The sequence below is a fragment of the Phoenix dactylifera genome, chromosome 1 (genome assembly GCF_009389715.1).
Source record: "Phoenix dactylifera cultivar Barhee BC4 chromosome 1, palm_55x_up_171113_PBpolish2nd_filt_p, whole genome shotgun sequence".
In the NCBI taxonomy this organism is placed as follows: Eukaryota; Viridiplantae; Streptophyta; class Magnoliopsida; order Arecales; family Arecaceae; genus Phoenix; species Phoenix dactylifera.
This window is the reverse complement of record NC_052392.1, coordinates 26,489,035-26,510,944: the sequence shown is the minus strand read 5'-3', so window position 1 is coordinate 26,510,944 and position 21,910 is coordinate 26,489,035. Positions and strand designations below refer to the sequence as shown.

Genomic DNA, 21,910 nt, shown 5'->3' with positions numbered 1-21,910 from the left:
TGACTAGAGTAAGAATTTTATTAGAGATAATCTGATGTGAGCTACATGTAGCGTAAGCAAATGAAGACAATTTTAAGATTGGATAGCTAGAGATTAAAAGACTTGCCAAGTCACTCCAACTGAGATACGCAAATTATATTCATGATTGAATGCCTTGTAAATCCAAGTTATCGAGATATGTGTGCCAGAAACAAATCCATGATTAATTAACTCTATTACGTTTTGCTGATTCTAAAAAAGAATGCGAGGATAGGGTGTGAGATATATTGGAGGGATTGTGCGTGCCCTAGAACTTTCAAGCCAACCTTTATTCATCTTGTAAAATTATTGTAGCATCCTATTCTAGGATGAGATCCGAAGCTCCAAAGCTACTAAAATTATTGCAGTGCAAATCTTCTGCATCATCATCTATTTTTCCTTGCACACCCCCTTTGTAGCTATCCCTTGCTTGAAGGACATTACCCCCTTCAGAAAATGACATTAATTCCAGAATTACAAATATAAACTTACACTTCCATCCATAAGTGCACAAGAATATGATGTTAGGTTTGGGGCTCCACCGAAAGACTATTTATGCCACTGTCCAAAGGTCAGCAGACCTCCTGTTATCCTTTTAAGAGACGAGGAAAAAGTTGGAGATGAGAACCGGGTCACTTAATAGGAGCATAAGGTACACCATAAGGTACATGGGGTGTTATAAAAGCTAAGAGACGTGTGCTCCTATACGGTCTCAGACACACCATAAGGTACGTAGGGTGTTTTATAAAAGCTAAGAGCCAGAGGTGACGGACACGTATCCTCCAATAAATCCACCAGCAACATTTTAAGAAAACTATAAGTTTGCCAACTTGATATGAACACTTGTTTTTCTAATAGTTGTGTTGTCTCATTCCCTAAAAGGCTCAAACACAAGTCTAGTGAAAGATGGACGCAAGGCAGGAGAGTGCATTTATGTATCCATGCCACTAAGCATGTGAGTTACTTCCATGCCCTTAGCATGACCTCTCCAAGAGGGGTCACATGTATGTCTTCCCAACTCTTTAGGCCATTTATGATGGTCAGATGGTTGACATGCCCATAGCCCCCTTGTCACACTATATTTATGGTAAAGTTGGTCACTAGTGCAGGCAAGCCATGCCCTACTCACTAGTGAACCAATCTAACCATAGATACATGCATGAGTTGAAAACTAGTAGTAGATCTGATCCAACTAAATATTTTATTCTAAAGAGACGTGGATTAGCACCATTCATGTGCTTCATCCTCCTCTGCATTAAAGTGGTCAGATTAAATATGGATGTAAGATGGAACATCCCCTCCTTGGCCTTGTCAAAGGGAATCTAATATTTTAACAACATTGGTAGGAGCATGGCTTTATTCATGGGGAAGAGTGGTTAGGTCAGGCCTTGGGTACATGTCCTGGTACCTGTTTGATGCGACAATGTGCAGAGGGAGAACAAGAGCCAAAAGATGGTGTTTGTTATATAGGTGAATGTGATGATTAGGAGGGTGGTGTTTTGCATGGTTATAAAATATTTGTAGCTTTTCTTTTGACCGATGGCAATATGAGGCCGAGGGGAAGGTAGGCACAGGTCTCAACATGGCCTGGGGTTCTGTGTATCTCTAGAAAACTACCCCATCTTTGCCCGAGGATGGAACCACCAATGGTCCACGGGTAACATTGGAGCTCATTGTTTTGCCTTTCTGAAGTTTGGACAACCTAATCATATACCAAAAGGAATGATAAAAGAGTCACCTATTTGCGTTTCATATCAAGAAATCTTCAACATAAAGTAGCCATAAATCAAAAACATAATTTTATTATATAATTTGGTTTTCTGGTTATTTAAATATAAACTTTGTGCTGTTGAAATTGTCTTCATAGTTTTATCCATTTATTCATTTATTACATGTTTATAATTTATACGTGGCATGCAAGGTAAAAATTATAAAATCCAAAATGTAACTTAAATTTGTATGACGGAGTGATTGAAGCACCGAGGGTGATGGAAAACAAAATAGAAGCTAAAATCTATTTGAGAAGTGAAAAGGGGATAACATTTGTATCTCTACGAAGAAGTGATGCAATTACGGAGAAAAGTGATTTTTTTTTAGTCATGTAGTAAATTTTTTTACTTTGAAATAGGAAAAGAAAGGAGGAAGAGACAAGCCCACCTCTCCATAGCGCAGCCCTCACTCCGCTGGGAGAATGTTCGATGCAGACAAAAATGACCGTGTGTTAGGCACGCCAGCCGGTTTTAATGTAGTAAATTTTCACCCCAAACCTTTTAAATCCTAGTTAGAGGGAAATTTGATTTTGGATCATTTGGTACACCTGCTAAAAAACTTATCAAACATATTATTGAAAAAAAAAACCAGGGCACTTACTTTAAATTTCTCATTTCTTATTTGTGTGCATCCTTCGTGACTTGGTCCAATGAGAGAAGTAATCAGGTTCCGTTCCCAGGATGACACAGAAGAATGCGGGAGTAATTTGTGGGGAGAAAAGGAAATGAGAGGGGAAGATATTTCTAAACTGTAAATTGAATGAGAAATAATATTTATATTATTGGTTTGAGATATGATATATATATATATATATATATATATATATATATATATATATATATATATATATATATATATATATATATTAATAAGAGCTTAGTGGGATACTATTACCTTTTGCCATGAGCAATAGGGCCGGGTTCGATACCTGTAAATCTCAGGCCTTCAAGACTTGGTTTTACATATAGAATAGAAAAGATGGAGATTAGCTCCTCTATTATACCTTTTTTAGTTTTATTTTTGGCTAGCTCTTGTATTATATTTCGCCTGCTGGTTGCGATGGATCGAGGACACTTAACCCGATGTTAAGTATAGGTTAAAGGTTTTATATATTATTGTCCCTTTTCGACCCGGCCATAACCTAACATGTCCTAATGTTACTGGGGACTTGGGTTGTATCCTTCACATAAATGAATGATTCGCTTTTTTTTTTGGGCAAGAATCCACCATTAGATCATCCAATCTTGCTTTGAGAGTTGCGCAAGTAGATGAATAATAGAGTTTGGAGTGCTTTAAGATATGTGCGGTAGGTGACCGACTAATGGGGGATTCGCACAAAGATAGGCTAATCATCCTTTTGCATGAAGGATACAACATGTTCTCTGTTACTAGTGGCTTGAGATAACAGTTCTCATGCCACATAAAAGCACAGCTCAAGATTTTGCACGTTATTATCCTTACTTGACCAAAACTCAATCGAACTCATTGCCACCCCTAACATGATGGTGCTTATGTCGCATAAAAATCTATTTTAAGCTCAAGCTTGGGCTAAAATAAGTGATGAGAGGCAAAAAAGATCGTCCTATTTTCGGCATGAAGTCATCCAATTATGACCAAGCCGACCTCAGAAGGTAGAGCTCAGAAGGCCGACCTCATCGTCCACATGCTGCGGCCATGCCTTGCAGCAGCCTCACCGCACCATGCTTTGTTTGCTGGCCATGCCACGACATATCAACCAGGGACCATACCCTGCTTCCCCAGCCATGCCCTGCCATATCTACCAATGCCTTACCGTTCATAAGAACGGCCTATGCCGTGTGCCTTAAGCAAGCTCTAGTTGCGCGCCATCTGGCTAAAAGCTATCTCCTCTCATGATGAGGACAGGCCATACCTCCGCCACCTGGGTACCTCTATGGGGACTATAAATAGCCCCATCAGGTAACGCCTAAGGAACTTTTTGGACCAAATGAGATCTACTCTAACTTGAGCGTCGGAGGGCTCTCTAACTTGAGCATCCGAGGAACCTCATCGGAACCACCGGTGAGGCTTTGTGCAGGTACGCCATCGTGCGGGAGGTGGCTCACCCTCTTCCTCAACATTCCGGCAGCTTCCTCGACTTCTACGGCGTGGACACCCTCGGGCCAAATTTGAACCACAACAGTAAGAAAATAACTTTTCTCCACCTAGTCATTTTTATACGACCAGCTTCTGATGTCATTTTTTATCATATCGTTTCAAATTGATAGGCCTTTAACTTAGGACCAATTAGAATCCAAGTTTGGACTACCATGACTAAATAAAAACATCTGATATGTGGACTCACTTTAAGAAAGCTATTTCACTTTGGACATGAACTCATCTAGTGGGAGCTTGTCATTGAATCTTGTATTCTAAATGATATATTTGGTGTTCCAACTACTTGCATATGAACCAGATTTAACATCAATATGCACTATCCTTTAAATTAAACCAAAGTCATTTCCTCTTGCTACTGGATTAGCATGCAGTACTTCGACTACAAAACTGTATGCCATCAAGTTTCTCTCAACTTTGTGAATAGACCATACTCTTAGCCAAATCAGATACCAAAGGAAACAGAACAGAAAAAACTTTTTATCATTTTCTATAAGTCATATAATAGATATTTCCTTATGGGATTCTTTTAATTAAGAAAAGAGAAAAGAGCTGTCATCATTTTTTTTTTAAAATTTTAGAAGATAAGTAAGAGACACAAGTAGGGTCCTTTCCTATTAAAATCTATGTTAACTTATTGTAATTTGTTTCTAAGATTGTTGCACTCTAAACAATAAACTTATTTTTAGATTTGTTTGATCTAGTAAGATCCCCAGTTCGATGTGAACTATTTTGGTCGCTACGAATATGGCTGGACAGGATTCAGGAGCAAGATCCTCCATATTTGAAAGCTGATCACAGGTTAAACTTTCAAAGGCCATAACTTGGTCATATGATATCTGATTGAGATAATCTTTTTTTTTTTTTAAATCGGACAGTTTTTGGAAATCTATAACGTGACGCCACACACTTTAGGGGCTGGCGCCTCTAATGATTGAGCTCAAATTCCATCGTTTGGGATTTGAAACAGGCCGATCAAATCAAAAATTTTTTTTTTTGGATAAGACTTTGACTGAATGTAGTTCTTTATTCGAGAAGAATCAGGCAGAGTGACAGCAGGCGGGGTTGATGTAGAAGTTGAAGTCTTCCTCCTCAAAAATTTTAGCTTTTTCTAAAAGATTTCTACTAGTAATGCCTATTTTAGAATCTTATTAGGATTAGAAAGAAAAATCCGAACTAAATTGTATAAGGACGGACCTCGCCAGTATAAATAGAGGCCATGTACCTTATTTTTTTAATCATCGATAAAAGAAAAACGGACTTATGCCTTATTTTCGAAATTTCTTCCTTCTTCTTCTAATTTTTTTGAGAGACCCGAGTTAAGTGGGTTGAGAAAAATCTTTCAGATCGGGTCATTGTTGATTAGAATTGGTGCCAAACGGGTCCTGCAATGCGTATCAACATTTGGGTGAGGCCTCTCGAAACTGTATCTCTTTGAAGTAACAAGTGCCAGATGCCATAAAATGAAAAGCCATACTTCAACAAAATGGACCCTGTCTGCTAGATGAAAATATACAATTATCTTGCTTGACCTCAACTCCACTGTAAAAGTGTCTGTGAACAACCCAATTGAATTGTATATAGCTGCAGAGGATTTATTTTTAGTGGTTATTTATTTTTACAGGTTGTGAGACCACACTCTCGGCACAAAACATATTTGCCTATGCTCAAGAAGATTGTCCCAATCAACATGTTGTACACAACAAACATCCATGTTTTGAAGCCTACATCCTTCTCTCTCTCACTTCCTTTCCTCTATTCTGCAAGTTCCCAATAGATTTTGTTGGAGAGCATGTACGGGCAAATTTTTTAGTTTCACATCGGCTATAGACTTATTTGGTTCACGTAAGAGGAGGAGGGAAAGTAGAATCAATAAAAAAAAAAAAGAGAAATATCTTATATTTGATTGGAGTTTTGGGAGAAAAGAGATTAAAAAAGTAGCTTTTACATAAAAATAATATTTGGAAAAGAAAAATCTAAGTAGGACATGAAAAAGTCCAATTTCTACTAGCTGAAAATTAGGACAATTGTTTTTTTCTAAAAGTACCTTTAAACTTTTAGATAGAATGGTGGAAGATCTTTTTTTTTATTAAGAGCATAACAAATATTTTACATAACTTTTTTGAAAAAGTAGATGCCCAATCAAATATAAGCTACTCTCCGAAATGTCACTTTTTCGTAACTAATCAAATATGAAAAAAATATTTTTTTAGAAATCAGCTTTTCAAAAAAAATATTTTAAAAATTATTTTTGTGAGCGAAACAGGTTCTATATATTCCGAAGATCTCAGATAGTTAGAAATTAAGAAGTTTAAATAAGACCTTCCAACAATTTTTTTGGAATAAGATATTGGGTTGAAATAGGCCTCTTGTTATTAATATGCACATCGGTGGCGTCGTATTAATATCTTGAAGGTGATAATCTGAAGCATACTTTTTTTAGTGGAGCCGGTATTAATTGTTCTGAAAGCTTCGAAGATTTTTGAACATATGAGTTTGGGAAAGGAAAGCCAGACCATGCACACCTTTGGCAGTGGGGAGAGTACCAACCGTTGCAAAATTTATTTTGCCGCCGGCTCTCGACCAAATTGCCTTACCCACTGCTACCCCTTCCAGCCCGGCCCAGTCCTCGCTTTTTTCAGCTTTTTTACTCCATCTGGCAAATTGCACCTGGTAGAGACGAGAAAAGCTCTGGTGCTTCGTGCAGAAGAGAAAGGGTGATATCAGTACTAGATGCTCTTGTGGTGTTGGTGGGCTGCTCGAGAGGCTTTAAATTTGAACAACCAGCCGAGTGAAGAAGACTAATCCGAGTCCTGCATGTAGTAGAAAGAGGGAGAGAGAGAGAGAGATGGCTGAGTCCGCCGTCAGCCTGCTGCTTGGGAAGCTGGACGAGCTCGCAACCCGGAAAGCCACCTTGCTCCTGGGAGTGGAGGACCAGATAAGCTTATAATTGCATGACAAGTTTCAATTCATACAGGCATTCCTCAAGAGTGCTGACCAAAAACGGAGGGAGGAGAAGAATGAACTGCTTCGTATATGGGTGAGCCGGCCAGATCCGAGACGTGGCCTATATATTGTTGGCTGTATGTATTGTGAATTTGTAAAATAAATTGAATAATAAATAGATGAATAAATAAATCTGACCTCAAATGAAGATTTAACTATGTAAGATCAAGGCTAGTGTTTGACATTATGCCCTTAAGACAGATTTTACCCTCCACACAGGTGTTTTGGATCTCTTGAGCATCTGCCTTCCAAGATACAATGATCTTCACAAACAAAAGGAGCACACCAATTTGTTTGTACGGCGAATCAAAAACTGAGTTTTTGTACTCTCTTTGAACGAACTCACTAATGCTCTCTAAAAACTCTAGAATGAGAGAACTGGATGAATTGGAAAAATTCGGTGTTTAGAATGGTTGGAGGAAGGCTCTATTTATAGAGTTCATGGTGACCTTTCAGAACGGACACTAAGCGAAGAGACATATCTTTTCTATTCAAATGAATAGACACATCCCTATGAATAGTCATGTATTTCATGCTAATAGTCATATCTTTTAAATGAAAAGATGTATCCATACAAAGATGCAATGAAAAGATGCATCCATTCAAATGAATAAATCACAGATGCATCTCTTTTGATGCAACTCTTTTGAAGAGACACACCTCTTCTAAGAAGCACCCTTTCAAGTGGGTCATTTTGCAGCCTATTTTCTCATTAATAGCCTAACATATATGATGCTGAAGACGTCCTTGATGCCTTCCTCCTCAAAGTAGAGCTGCAATGGTCGCTGGGTGTGGGCTGCATCGGTCCTTGCCAGATCCTTACCCTGCACAAGGTAGGAACTCAGATCCAGAAGATAAACGGAAGGCTTGAAGGCATTTCGGGCAACAGATCCCAGTTTAATATCGAAGACGTCGCATCGTCCGTGAGTTCTTCTAGCAAGACCCTCACTGGAAGATGGCATTTTGGTTGCTTGCTTGCTCAATTTTACTCGACTTCTTTGTTGATTTTTTGCAGATTTTGATTGAAAAACATGTTCGCATAATAAGATTGGTGGTGCATGCAAAGTAAAAGAAAAAGGGAGAGTAAAAACGATTAAAATTGGTGCAAGTAAAAAAAACAATAAAAAGTTATGCTCTGGCTCTGCTTTGTTGATGAGTGAATGAAAGAAAAGGAATCGGAAATGACTTCATAAGAAGTGAAACGAAGAGAAGATTCTTGTGTTTTGATGAAGTCAACAAAGTTGCACAGAGAATTGCAACCAAAGTGATTGAATAAACACTAGTTTTTCAGGGAAAAAATCTTAAGCCTTTTTTGGACTTATGATTCAAGTATTCTACCTAAATAATTCTTAAACACCTTTTTATTTTTTTTTCATGCATTGCTTGCACCATTACGTCAAATTAAGTGGCTAGTGCTTCTAGAATCACTGGGGAAAAAAAAAAAGAAAAAATCATTGTAGTGCAGCGAACCCATACTTTTCTTGACCCCACAATCCCAGCTTTCACCAACATTAACCTTAATATAAAGAAGCTTTAGTGCAATATCAGCATATCAGGAGACACTTGCTAGAATAACTCATTGTGGCGACAGGTACGAGCTGGAGGTGGACGTGGTAGGCTTTGAGGAAGATGTTGAGGCCTTGAAGAGGCAGCTCACGGACCCAGATGTACGTACCACGACGTGCAGTAATCTCCATTGCGGGCATGGGCGCGGCGTAGGTAAAACTACACTTGCTAACGAAGACTACAACAGCCACACGATTCGGAGCCACTTCAGATGTCAGAAGTTCGATATTTGTATCGCAAACTTATAGTGCCAGGGACCTCCTAAAGTCCCATGGAAGGATGGATATTATGGGCCTTGTGGAGAGTTGACATGGTGGAAACGAATGAACAAGTGATGGAAGAACAAACGCTGAGAATTGGAGAGATCGATGAGATATATTTTAGTGGCTCATGATGACATATGGGCATTCTTGGAACTCATCCGCACTTCTTGGAACTCGGTTTGTTGATTTATTAATTAGAACGGGTGGAGGATGGAGCCATGCCTTGCCTCGAGCATCTAATAATCAACAATTGTGCTTCATGAGGGAAATTCGAATTCTGGTGCAGAGGATTCAGAAGGATGCTGGGGAGGACGCTCGTTGCCATTGGTGGCTCCCCTGGCTCTTCATTGCCTTCTTTCCGACTCTAGATTTTCATGTCGCTTCCAGAGATGGCGTCTATAAATTCTTCTTTTTTAAATTTTTGTTTTTGTCCTTGAGATCGTTTTCTGGCATAAATATATACACACACGCACGGCTGGTTGATTCAGCAAATGTCATGAGATGTACTTGATACGGCCCGCTGAAAGTTGTAACTATCGTTCGCCTCTATAGTAAAATTAGTCATAGAGACGAGGTCGTGGTTTACTTTATAGGGGATGTCAGTAGATCGAGTCTACTTATTTTAAGCTCGTGAACTTAGCTAATACTATGATAACACCTAATTTTTCTAAGGGGAAGAAACTTATAATATCATAACTGTTCATTGTTATTTTGGCCAATTGATCTTTCAATATGCTAGTTTCAACAATTTGTATTTCTTATATTTTTTCTTGGCTGCTTGGCCTATAATAGGTATCTGATTCACTGCTTTAGGTATTAGTACTATGACTTTCAACCTAAATGGTTTCAATTTCAACCAATTTGTAGCTGACTATCAAGATCATGTTATCAATACTTGGGTTGATATCATCACTCATACTAACCTTGGTATGGAAGTAATACATGAACGTAATGCTATTTCTAGTTTGATTTGTTTGTCTAGTATTCTTCTCGTTTATGCTTTATATATATTTATATATATATATATATATATATATATATATATATATATATATATATATATATATATATATATATATATATATATATATGTATATATATGTATATATGAGGGCACCCGCTTGCTCCTTAATTGGCCATCCGTCTTCAGGGTTCAATTGGTTACGGGAGAAACTTGCCATCAGACATGGATATCTATTAAGATCAAGATGAGTACCGGCAATCTCAAATTTCGGACTCTAAAAGCACCATTTCTTTTCTTTCGCCAGCGGAAAAAAGGGCCCAAAGCACCAACTCTTAATGACATCAAACATGAATCACACTGTATCCTAAGTGCCCCCACCCCTTGGCTTCCTGAAGGTGAATTTCGATGGCAGTATGGTTGCTGATGGGAGAGGCGGAGGTGTTGGCTTCGTCATTCGAGATCATGATTCCAGACTAGTGGCGACGGAAGGCCAGCAGATCTTCGACTCGTCGATGGTGTGTGCTGAGCTCCGAGCCACCTGGGATGGCATATCCTATGCGAGACGAACACTTGGTGCAGACCAGATCATCCTTGAGGGCGACTTGGCCACTGTGATTGACTGGATCAGGGGTCGGGGTCGTGCAGGTGAGGGCAAGCCGCTGCTTTTGGATATTCGCAGACTCCTGCAGGCGTGTGGCACCCATCAGGCTACACATGTCTACAGGGAAGCGAACTGTGCAGCTGATTGGGTCGCTTCCTATGCGGCTCACCATTCTGGAAACTTTGTTTGGAGGGGGGACGACATAGTGCCGGAGTCTCCTTTTGTTTTGTTGCTTTCAGAAATTTTGTTGGCCATATTCACACGCGTAGGGTGTGAGCCGCCGTTGTAAAAAAAAAAAAAAAACAAACAATAAAAAAGGCAAAGACAATTTCGTCTGATAACAGTAGCTCAGAAGACGGCTATCCGCAAAAGCGAGAAGTCTCCCAAAACAAGCTATATCCCAAACAATATTGTCATGATTTCCCTCATCGTCACAGGTTGCTAAATGACCTGAACCTGAGGAGAAGCATTGGAAACGGGCCTTCTGATTGCGTTTTTGTGTGGGGTGGAAGAGGAAGTAGTCGGTCATCTTTTTTTATTCCATGCAGAGAGGACCTCGTACTAACATCTTTGGCTAACGCAGAAAGAAAATGTGAGGAGGACTTGGAGGAAACGCTGGGGGCGTGATTGCTGCAGCTGCCTTAGAAAATCTGGTTAGAATGAAATCAAAGAAATTAAAGCCTTTCGGGAAGGTTAAAAAAGGATGATGCTGAAATCCTGGCTGGCTCTGGTGCAGGAGAAGGATTTAAGAGGAGTGAAGCTTGTATTCAGAAGGTTAGGAGTGAGAGGCGTTCAGTAACGTGAAACCCTTGTAACTGGAATGAGCCTTTCAACTCAATGCATATTGTTGCCTCAAAGAATAGAAAACAAAAATATTACAAAAACAGCGCTACTGCATCCCCAAAAGCTTAAGCTATTAGGTGGACGATTAGCCCAGGTTTATGCAGCACAGCTTGTCAGCCGATGTCGGACCACGACAAGCAGCTTAGAAAAAATTAACACATCCAAATTAACAAGAGAATTGCACATTGTGCCCTTCAACAAGTAGCAGACAATGTATCACAATACTAGATATCAATATTCAAATCCACTACAAAAACATAGAGCTGTCAGGTATATTAGATATCTGTATTCAAATCCACTACAAAGACATAGAGCTGTCACCCAAGCAATTCACCGATAACTGAAAAACCTGAAGAAAGTCATCGACCCCATTAAAAAACTACTTATGCTATTTATTTGCTGATAAAAGGTAACATGGAAGCACTGGACCCAGGCTTCTAACTCATGGCATATTTTTGTGTCCAAGAGCGGGCAGTTGCCTCATACTTGGCTCTGTCAGTCTTGTACATGTGAGCAATCTCTGGTACCAGTGGATCATCGGGGTTAGGGTCCGTCAGAAGTGAGCAAATAGATAACAGCACCTGCAGTTTTATTGCATTTATGTATAAATCCAAAATAGAAGACAGGAATTTTACCACAAAAAAGAAAAAGATGGAACATGGGAAGAATCAGAAAATACTGCATAAACATAAAACTAGTAAATCGATAAAATTCCACTATTTTACAAAACTACCATCCACTATTTCTTGTCCAAAGCCCAGCCAACCGAAGTCTCACGGGTCATCTACATCCAATCAAGTCTTCATGGATTTCCATCAACAACTTTAACTTGGAATAACATTAAAGGTGGCTCTAGATAGGAATACTTGGCGAATAAGGATCCGTAAAGCCAACCTCAAATAGTTGAAAAAATGCTAAATGATTATAAGATGATAAATTTATCTTACTTGTACACATCTTATATTATCAAAACTACTACTGCTACTCCAAGGAGAATCACCTATGGCTCCGACATTTATCTTGGTCCAGAAATTAAAAGAGGAGCAATAAAAAAGAAATGAAAGGTCTAGAAATCCAGCAAAATAATTCTACTCCAGAATGGCTGCTGACGAATGCATAACCACTGGATAGAAAAATAAGAAAGATCCTTTTCAAACAAATATTGACCAACTTTCAAAAGTAAAACTCTCTCCCATGGAATAGACTTTCTAGATTACATTGAACTTAGAAAAAAGTCCATTCAAAAAAAAAGAAAGAGTGATAAAAGAAATCAATTCACCTTGGATATTGTCAGTGCAGGGCTCCACTGTTCCTTGAGAATATCAAGGCAGATGCTACCATTGCTGTTGATATTGGGATGAAAAACCTTGGTGCGGAATGACACCTGATGATAAATTGATACTTTGCAGATTAACAGATGAGGCAGTGTTGCAATAATATAAGAGTTAACTGTACACAATCAGCATAAAACAGGTGTATGCAACTCTTCCTCATAGAACTATAATTTACTGGCAAATATTGACAGTGAATTGGTGGCCCCATTTCTGTTCTCCAAACACTACATTCTAAAAGAGCCCTCTGCCAGATTCATTTACCAGACAGTGGGACAAAGATAACTTACAACATATTTTTAATTGTTGGAGAATTTAATAATTCACCCAGGAAGAGAAGAAATGGTAAGGCTCAGCATCAGCAGACATGCTCTTTAATGACATTTTTTAATTGTTTGACATTTATTAAGGAACCATTATCAATTTTCTTTATATCCGTCTGAAGGTAGAGAGGGATTCCAAACTTGAAAAACATAGGGCACTAACAAACCAAACATGCAGGAATATTTATCTCTCAGACCGCATATCACGGATGTTTAACATAGTAAATGACACAACCAGAAAAAGGCTAGGTAGATATTTTCCTTGTAGGCAAAAAAAATAAAATAGAATTTCCTCTTGAATGCAAGCTTTTTTTGCTCCAACGATGTCATTAAAGATAAAGAATAAACACATAGATATTTGTTGACTTTGTAATTACAAGCTATATATGTTCAATGCAGAAATATATAACAGAAAGAAATTAAGAACAACAGATTTATAGATTAATTAATGAATCAATTTTATGTTTACTGAAAAATATGTTGGTGATATGCTGATAACCTTGACTGGTAACTTCCTGCCCATGTTTTATTCTTCAAAATTTTTAAACATATATAGTTTAAGCATTGAAATGCATCTCATGGCATGAGCTCCAGAAGAAATCCACGATTTTTATCTACCTTGGATCATTACTTATATCATAGCAAGCTCCCTGAAATCACTTGCTACTTCTCAAGATTTTAAATATCATGGGACAGGGCTGTCCTAGTTTTTCGTGGAACAGAAAGTCTTGTGTACCAACAATCAGGACGCCCTGGTCCCACTAGTTGCTAGTTCTAGTCAGGGCTGCCCATGCAAGTATATTTTAACTTCAGATCCTTAAACCAAGGTCCAGAGCTAATCAATGAATTAATTTTATGTTTACCATAAAATATGTTGGTGAGAAGTAATATTCAGATAACATTGACCGACAATTTCCTGCCCATGATTTATTCTTCAAAATTTTAAACATATATAGTTTAAGCATTGAGATGCATCTCATGACACGAATTCCAAAAAAAAAATCCACAATTCATCTACCTTGGATCACTTCTTATATCATAGCAAGCTCCCTTAAATCACTCACTATTTCTCAAGGTTTTAAATACCATAGGATAGGGCTGTCCCAGTTTTCCATAGAACGAAACATCCTGTGTATTAACACTCAAAAATCCCAACAGCCTCACTAGCATTTAAAATGTCACTATCCCTAGTCAGGTCTACCCAGGCAAGTATATTTGAACTACTGATCCCAGCTTCAGCAAAGGGAACATTGGTTAAACATCTAAGTCAATGCTTGGTACTCAACGAACTTAACCAGATATTTCAATAATCCAATGATGTGATAACTGATCACCTAAAGTCGGGTTCAGATATGACCTACACACAAATCGATTATTCAATCAACAACTTTAAAATAATTTATAATTTACATGCATATATGCTTATATACATGTCATATATTAACAAAACATTCATATATATATATATATATATATATATATATATATATATATATATATATATATATATATATAATATGCACTTTATATTTGCATTAAAAGATAACTAAAAATCCATAATACATTTGCAGTTTGGTGAGACAGGAAAAAGAATATTCCAAATTAACAAACTTATAACCGCAAAAACTATAAGCAATGCTACTAAGCCATATATGGCTTCTGTTACACAAGTTGTCATGCTTTGCATTGATCAATGGCATATAGAGTCAGTGGCCCGCCTCTTCTTACCTTTATTCTTTTCTGAGAATACAAGCATATAATTTTCTTGAAAATAAATATGGCCTTTTTCACTTATTATAGACTAGAAAAATAACATAAATAACCTGGATCTTTATGACATATAAGATGCATGTGTGACGAATGGATAGATCACAAAGAGTTTGTTTGGTAGCTAATCATAAAGAGATGCCAATGGGCTTCCTTCTCAGCACCTCAGCATCCCAAAATTTCGGACTCTAATGAACTCCCCATATCCTCCAACAAAGTACGAACACTTTCTTGCAATAATCTAATGAAAAAAAAATAGAACAAGAGTTTCCTGTTTTATAATCGATAGGGAGGTCATATAAGAAGACATAGGAGCCTTTCTCAGGACCATAGTAGCCCACTTATATTTTTTATCAAATAACTTACTCTCTAATCTGATCGTAGGAAGAAGAAGCAGAGGGGCAGCAACAATAGGAAGAAAAAAAAGATCTTCCCGCCTACATAAGCACATGCTTTCCATTTAGAATTTTAATTATTTGTGTACAAATTTAATATATTCCATGAAACATATTCTCTATTTTATTAATTTTTAACTTATCTAAAATAAAATACATAGACATCATAGTCCGATCAATTTTTTTTTCCAGTATAAGATAAATGTTTATATTCAGGTAAAGAATATTTTAGAATACCTTGATTGCAAGATAAGTGGTACCATTGGGTCCACGCCTCAGATATGTTCTTTTTTTTTTCCCTTAGAATTCAGTTTCCCATACTATCAACAACAAATGTTGACAAAGCTTCATACTGAGATGAAACTGAACATGCGGTAGATCCATTCTAGAAAGCCAGAGACTTGCCGAACTATAGTATCTGTAGAGTTTAAAGACTTCTGAATTTTGATGTACATGCATGAAGAATTGATTACTTAAATGCAATACATATTGAAGGTAATGGTTATTCAGCACATAAGTGTTTCTCCTTCTAAACATGCATTGCAAGAATGTTTTACCTTCCAGAAAATTGTCAAGAAAATAATATAATTGTTAACAAAAATTCAGGCTGATTGAGAAAGTGGTTTCTCGACATGACATAGTTGCAAAAATTTAACAACATGCGCGTATGAAAAACATTGAAGAGAAAGAAAAGGACTTACCTTTGGTGGCTTGAATGGGTAATCTGGTGGGAAGTGAATTGACACTAAAAATACACCACCTGCAAAGGGGCTGTCAACAGGCCCCATGATCGTTGCTTGCCAATGGAATATGTCCTCAGCAACAGGGCCTAAAAAAACATAATAATAAACAAAACTTATCGACAAAGCTGCATATTTGATAATTTTGTTAATAAACCTTATTTATGAATGAAGTTCTTTTACATCTTCCATTTTCCAAATAGCTAGCAATATTTAAGGGAAAATAAAAATCAATGCACTAGAAAGTGGAGCATGGTCTCAAATCCCGGTGGGACATCCTGCAAGGCACCGGGATGGGGTATCAACCTGAGTGTCGAGACAGGACTGTCCCGCCATTGTTCCAATATCCCAGTCGGCCGTCTTAGGACATCCCCTGTCCCAAGTGTCGGGATAGGGAAGGACGACAGCACATCCCGTTCCATAGGCAAATCGGGATAGTCCCATCCCATGAGATTTAAAATCTTGAGGTGAAGTAATTGATGAAGGAAAGGAGCATTTATTGCATCCATCAAATGACAAAAATATCTCCATATATGAACAACTACCTAGTGCAATAAATGATGGTATTCTTGTCATTTACAAGTTCCCTGCAAACTAAATAGCCATTCCCTGTGTACTATGTCCTTATGTCCGGATTTATTTATACATCACCATGTCAGATACTACATGACACTTGAGACTGCTTTGACATAAGATAACTATAATATATATCATACATTGTAGTAATACAAATATATCATAATACAACAACACAATGCTATACATACAATGTTCCATGATCATACAAAATAATCCATTCATTTTAATAACATATTATTATATTAAAGTATATTAATTTAATACTTTGATGTATTAGCAATATATCAAGATACTATAACTTATAACAATTCAAATTATTATTTACAATAATAGTATCACTATTATAACAATATGGGGTACTAGTATCTTATAGAACATATAGATTAAACATAAACAACTTTTGACTGCAAATAGCCCTTGAAACTTTCATTGCAAAATCAATGATAATCTGCTTACAACCAAAATCATGTGCTTTGGAGGTGCATCAAGTGAGTACAAAATGGATAGCGGCAGCATAGTTAACAAGCTAAACTATATTGCAGCCCATGCAATTTGGAAATCCAAATTGCTGACATTGATCTAGATATCTTCAAAATCTGCAAACCAAAACCCTATTAATTTGGATGCTTTTGGGCAATAAATCAAATCACAGTATTATATAATATAGCTAAAAATGTCCATTTTGTCAATTGATCACACGCAAGAGACTTCAATGCATGTGATTTTTTTGGGTTTTCAATTTAAAATGGCTACCACTAATTTTGCATTGAAAGTGGTAAAGACAATTTCTCTTGAAAGTATTCTAGCTTTACTCGATTATTATATACTAGAATGACATATTATTCATATTATTAAATTATCAATTCAGAATGACATCTCTTTCTCACATGTAGCCAAGTGAATATTTTTCTTTTACTGCAAGTGCACTGATAGACAAGCAAACAACTGCCATTCAGTTAAAAATGCAATAATTCTATATGCATGCAAATTTGTTTATGCATATTCCCAGCTACAAGCAACCAAACAGGCCTTATTTGTAAACCTTCTGATAAGAAAAAAAGGACTTCTCTTTATTATTTCAGCCACAAATATCTTGATCTGGCAGTTGTTAGATTGCAATGAAATTGCCCTCAATCATCTTAATATCCTATTGCACTCAAATATATGTAGCTATGAGTGTACACGAACATGTACGGTCTGCTGCATACACATAGTTGCACTCGTGTGTGATGTGCTACACACATACGTATGTACACATACCATACCCACATGCATTCTCTCTCCTCTAAACACACGCACACGCACACGCACACGCACACATAAGCTAACTTTCATTTGACAGGATCGAAGCTCAATCCTACCTATCAAAAAACCAATGATGATTTTGTCGATGTTTTACTTTATTTTCTGTTTAGACTAATGCATTGCATAAATAGTGTTAATTTTCATTCCTAAGGAGTTCATGGACCTCTCAGTGTTTATCCAAGACTCAAAACATTTAGGAAGCACTAGTGTTGCAAAGATACTCCATGTTTTTGGTTTCTTAACGAGTTGGAGAATTGTACAATTGGGACGTTACATAAAATCCCTTGACCCTTTAAAGTTCAATCATTAAATCAAAATACAATTACCATTAATTTCTGCTTTTGGCAGTTCTATAATTAAAAATTGTTAACTATAGCATCAAATTTACCAAAGGTTTATCAGTTTTACTGATTAGATGACAATTCCATGCATGCATATGCAATTACACACCTATAAGACAAAGATGTGCTCCTGTGTCATATTTCTTAAAGGTTTGGTGTTGTATTCTTTCAAACACCTAAACATTTGACACTCATGTAATGTGTTCAAGTGGCACTAGAAAGCACTCACATAATTTCATGTGCCCTAGAAATCACATCCTAAGAATGCTTTAGGAAATGGTTTCCCAATACTCAAATTTCAGCTCATTTCACTTTCACTTTGCACCTTTTCTAGAACCCAACACGAAGCCTCATTGAATCTCCTTTTAACAATAAACCCCCTTTAAGTCCAGAGACTTTACGAGTTAATTCAAACATAAAAAACCACCAGCTTTTCTTCCAGACTATTTAGACTATGCTCATTGGCATGCCCACTTGAGTCACCAGTTGGGATCCCAAAGCAATGGTCCTCAATAAACAAACATATCCTCAACATTATGTGTCTTCCAAAATTTGTTTCAATAACATTTTTCCAAATAACAATTTTGATAGAGTTCCAAAGAACTTTGAATTAATCTTGATACACATTTTTACACATACGACGAAAGGCCATTTTTAAAGGATGCGCCTTGGTACACAGGTAAGGTTGCTCCATTATGACTTGAAAATCAAGGGTTCGAAACATGGAACGAGCTCCCTACATGCAGGGGTAAAACTGCGAAGATCTGACCCTCCTTATACCCCACATTGGCAGGATCCTCGTGCAACAGAATGCCCTTTTTGACTAAAGGCCATTTTCGCAATTGAATAATGCATGCCAAGAAAGTAAAATGATCTAGCTCTTTTACCTTAGCTCGAATCTTGTCTTAAAAACGGTCAATAAGAAAGAGAAGCAATAGATACCCTAGCTTTACCTTAGTGGAAAAGCCATTAGAACTAGCATCTTAAAAACCAACATTATCTAAGTCATACTGGAATGCACTCCTAACTGCGCTATATTCCCATTATGCAGTTTACATATTTTACCAAGTTGCCTATCAATTAAATAGGCAACTTGTGTAGCATTATGCAACAATTAGGAATGGCAGCTGGGCGGGATTTTTCAACTATCCGACCCATCCCGAACCCTAATAGGACCTGTTAGCAAAACCCTACAGGTTTAGGACGGATTTGGAATTTAAAATTAAAACCCATTAAGGTTTGGGACGGGTTTGGAATTTAACTATCAGGTACCCACTACCCAAACCCAATTATAATATATATAAAGACATATCGAAATTTATATGGAAACCTGAACATCAGAGGTACTGCTATTCATATAACATTGCAAAAGGAACAAACCTGCACTGCAAGATGTGGGAGGATCATTTTGCAAGTCCTTCAACTCCTTCTGAATCCTCCTTGTAGCCATCGATAACTTATCAAAACCCTAAACCACCACAAAAACCTCAAACTCATAATGATGCACTAAAATAAAGACCAACTACTGCGAAGACTTAAGCCAAGCATCCCATGATCCATAATTCCAAACACAGCTACAGAAAACGAAAGCATCAATTCTATTTCCAGGTCAAGATCCGATTTTTCCCGCAAAGAAAACCTACCAGCAGGTTTAATCAACTCGGATTCAAAACAATCGACCCTAGAACCCATAAATTTGAAACAAAAGGAAGGAAACCGCATCAAGAAATCAAGAAACAAAAAGAACGAGCAATAAGACCACGAATCTGCCCCCACTGAACCACAAAATGGAGAAATTAGGATAAGGCGATACCAATCTGGAAGATATTCGTACCGGCAAAGAAGACGATTTGGGACGACGGGTTCGCCTGCTAGGGTTTTTTAATATTTTTTGCGACCCCTTCAAACGACCCTTCGGACCTTCGAAACAGAAGTCTTCCGTTACTTATATTTCCGAGTTTTAAGTTCACCGCGTGGAATCCGACGTTGATGTGATATCATCTTGGCCGTCGGAAGACGGACAGATCTGACGCGTCTTGACTCACGCGTTCCTGAAACTGCAACGCACCCACCAAAAAAGAAAAAAAAAACTTTCCTTTTTCTTGGTAATAAAAAAATACTTTTCTTTAAAACGAAATACTTTTCTTTAGAAATACTTTTCTCCCCTGGTTTCTTCTCGACTCCACCTTTTTTTTTTTTTTTCCCGCTGAAATCGATTTCACCTTTGAGGCTTCATCTCAAGGCTGGCGATCCAGTCCTCCCTATCCAACAATCCGGCTCTACAAGTTCATGATATATTGACATGATTATCTTTTATTTTTCCTTCCTTTTTCATAATTATCAAACATGTTATTGTGATAATATATTGTTTTTGACAAAAAACTATTATTGCATTTTGAAATGTTCTTGTTCTAATTTGATGATTTAATTGAGGCCCATAAGAAAATATTGAAGAGGAGCAAAAGAAATGGGATTGATCATATATGCACCACTGACATATTCCATTAGATTGATCTGATAAACTAGAAATTAAGGCATGTATTTGTTTTTTTTTTATTTTTTATCTTTATATTGACTGTTATAAGGTTGTTATTCGTCATTTTTTTTATATATGTTGTTGTTGTATATATTTATTATTTGTGCTGCATGATTCATGGTTTAATGGTTCTAACTTCTATCTCAATATGAATAGAAGAAATATGTTTTTATTAATTCTTTAGAAATTCTCAAGATTTATTTATTTGAAGTAAAAAAAAAATAACATGTTTAGTAAATTAGCAAAAACTGGCATGTGTTAAATAGTTTACCATTAATTAGTTATTTGAATCTCAAAAAAAAAAATTTAATTGCAAAATGTCAAGATAGGCTTTGCGGATTTATGTTTAGTTATATATTAGTATCTAAGAATAAAAGGAATATTGGAAACTTCTTCTTAATTTGAATGAATTTTTGTTGGTTAAGGAGAGTTCTTTTAGAATAGTCACAAAGTTGGAGGTGCATGATCGCGAAGGAGCATAATCCAATTTCAAATGAAATTGCTTGGAGATTGATCTTCCTTCTAACCTTGTATTGCACCCACATATTCCTCTCTTCAACCTTGTAACCATGATTTCCCACAATGGCCCATTGGAGATTGTAAGAGGAGATTTAACCAGGCTTGGTTTGATGAATATAAGGCATGCTTGTTGTACAGTTTAATAGAAGATGCTACATATTCTTTTTGTCATTATCTCTTTACTCTGGATAATTGAGATCAAGGAGGTAGGATTAGTTTTGTTGCTCGGGGATTTCAAAATTACGTAAAATAAGGAAGAATTTGAAAATTATATTAGAGGCCCTAATAGTGCTCACAATCAAGCTCTAGAAAAATTAAAGGATCTACTAAGACCAAGGCAACACATCCAAACAATATTTGACAAGCAAAATTATCATGCTTGAATTGATTATCAAGCTCATTTGGATGCATCACTTGATTGTGTTAGGTTTCTTTTGCAATAAGGACTTGCTTTCTACGATCATGTTGAATATAGACATTCAGAAAAATTAAGGAAACTTTATCGAGCTACTATGGTTTCTTACAACATAATGAAGAAATGAATTGTTCAACAAAGTTCACATGAGAATCTGAAATTTACTGCCTGGATATTCAAAAATATAATGCAAATGTTAATGCAGTTAAAACCTCTAGTGCTATTATTACAGGAGATCGGTTTCTTTCTATTTTAATTGATAAATCAGGTGATATATTAAAAAAAGAGCAAATGATAATTGTTTTATATTTTGTTGCTGCTGAACATTTCTTTGATGTTGTGCATGTTCTAAATATCATTCCTTCATCACTTAAGGCAACAATTGCCATAACTCAGGACCCATCCAAAAAGATATTATTTGGGTCCTTTGATCCTATATAAGTACCCAAGATCTACCCAGTAAATAACCGATGTAGGATTAAACACACATCCGCA

The 21,910-nt window shown here is 36.9% G+C and overlaps 1 protein-coding gene and 1 long non-coding RNA gene across 3 annotated transcripts; both read right to left on the bottom strand.

Moving 5' to 3' along the window:
- Positions 1–708: 708 nt before the first annotated feature.
- Positions 709–9,617, bottom strand: LOC113463487. The gene is made up of 3 exons (XR_003387775.1): positions 9,562–9,617; positions 5,667–5,669; positions 709–720 (listed from the first exon to the last, which is right to left on the bottom strand). It is a non-coding gene; the product is annotated as an uncharacterized LOC113463487 (long non-coding RNA).
- A 1,713-nt stretch (positions 9,618–11,330) lies between these two features.
- Positions 11,331–19,928, bottom strand: LOC103718469 (ubiquitin-conjugating enzyme E2-17 kDa-like). Of its 2 annotated transcripts, none has more exons than XM_008807312.4 (5): positions 19,780–19,928; positions 19,326–19,413; positions 15,682–15,809; positions 12,444–12,548; positions 11,331–11,745 (listed from the first exon to the last, which is right to left on the bottom strand). In XM_008807312.4, the coding sequence occupies exons 2-5, from the start codon at positions 19,393–19,395 to the stop codon at positions 11,602–11,604; spliced, it is 447 nt and encodes a 148-aa protein (XP_008805534.1). In that variant the 5' UTR covers positions 19,396–19,413; positions 19,780–19,928; the 3' UTR covers positions 11,331–11,601. The 2 variants fall into 2 exon arrangements, with proteins under 2 accessions (XP_008805534.1, XP_008805535.1); XM_008807313.4 differs by having other exon boundaries at positions 19,759–19,870.
- Between the last annotated feature and the right edge of the window lie 1,982 nt (positions 19,929–21,910).

Bases quoted from the DNA above. Each gene is read 5' to 3' on its own strand.
- LOC103718469 (XM_008807312.4), bottom strand. From the start codon at position 19,395: ATGGCTACAAGGAGGATTCAGAAGGAGTTGAAGGACTTGCAAAATGAT. The intron at 12,549-15,681 runs GTAAGTCCTTTT...ATTTATCATCAG, and splicing joins ACCCATTCAAGCCACCAAAG to GTGTCATTCCGCACCAAGGT. The intron at 11,746-12,443 runs GTGAATTGATTT...ATAAAACTGCAG, and splicing joins CTGCACTGACAATATCCAAG to GTGCTGTTATCTATTTGCTC.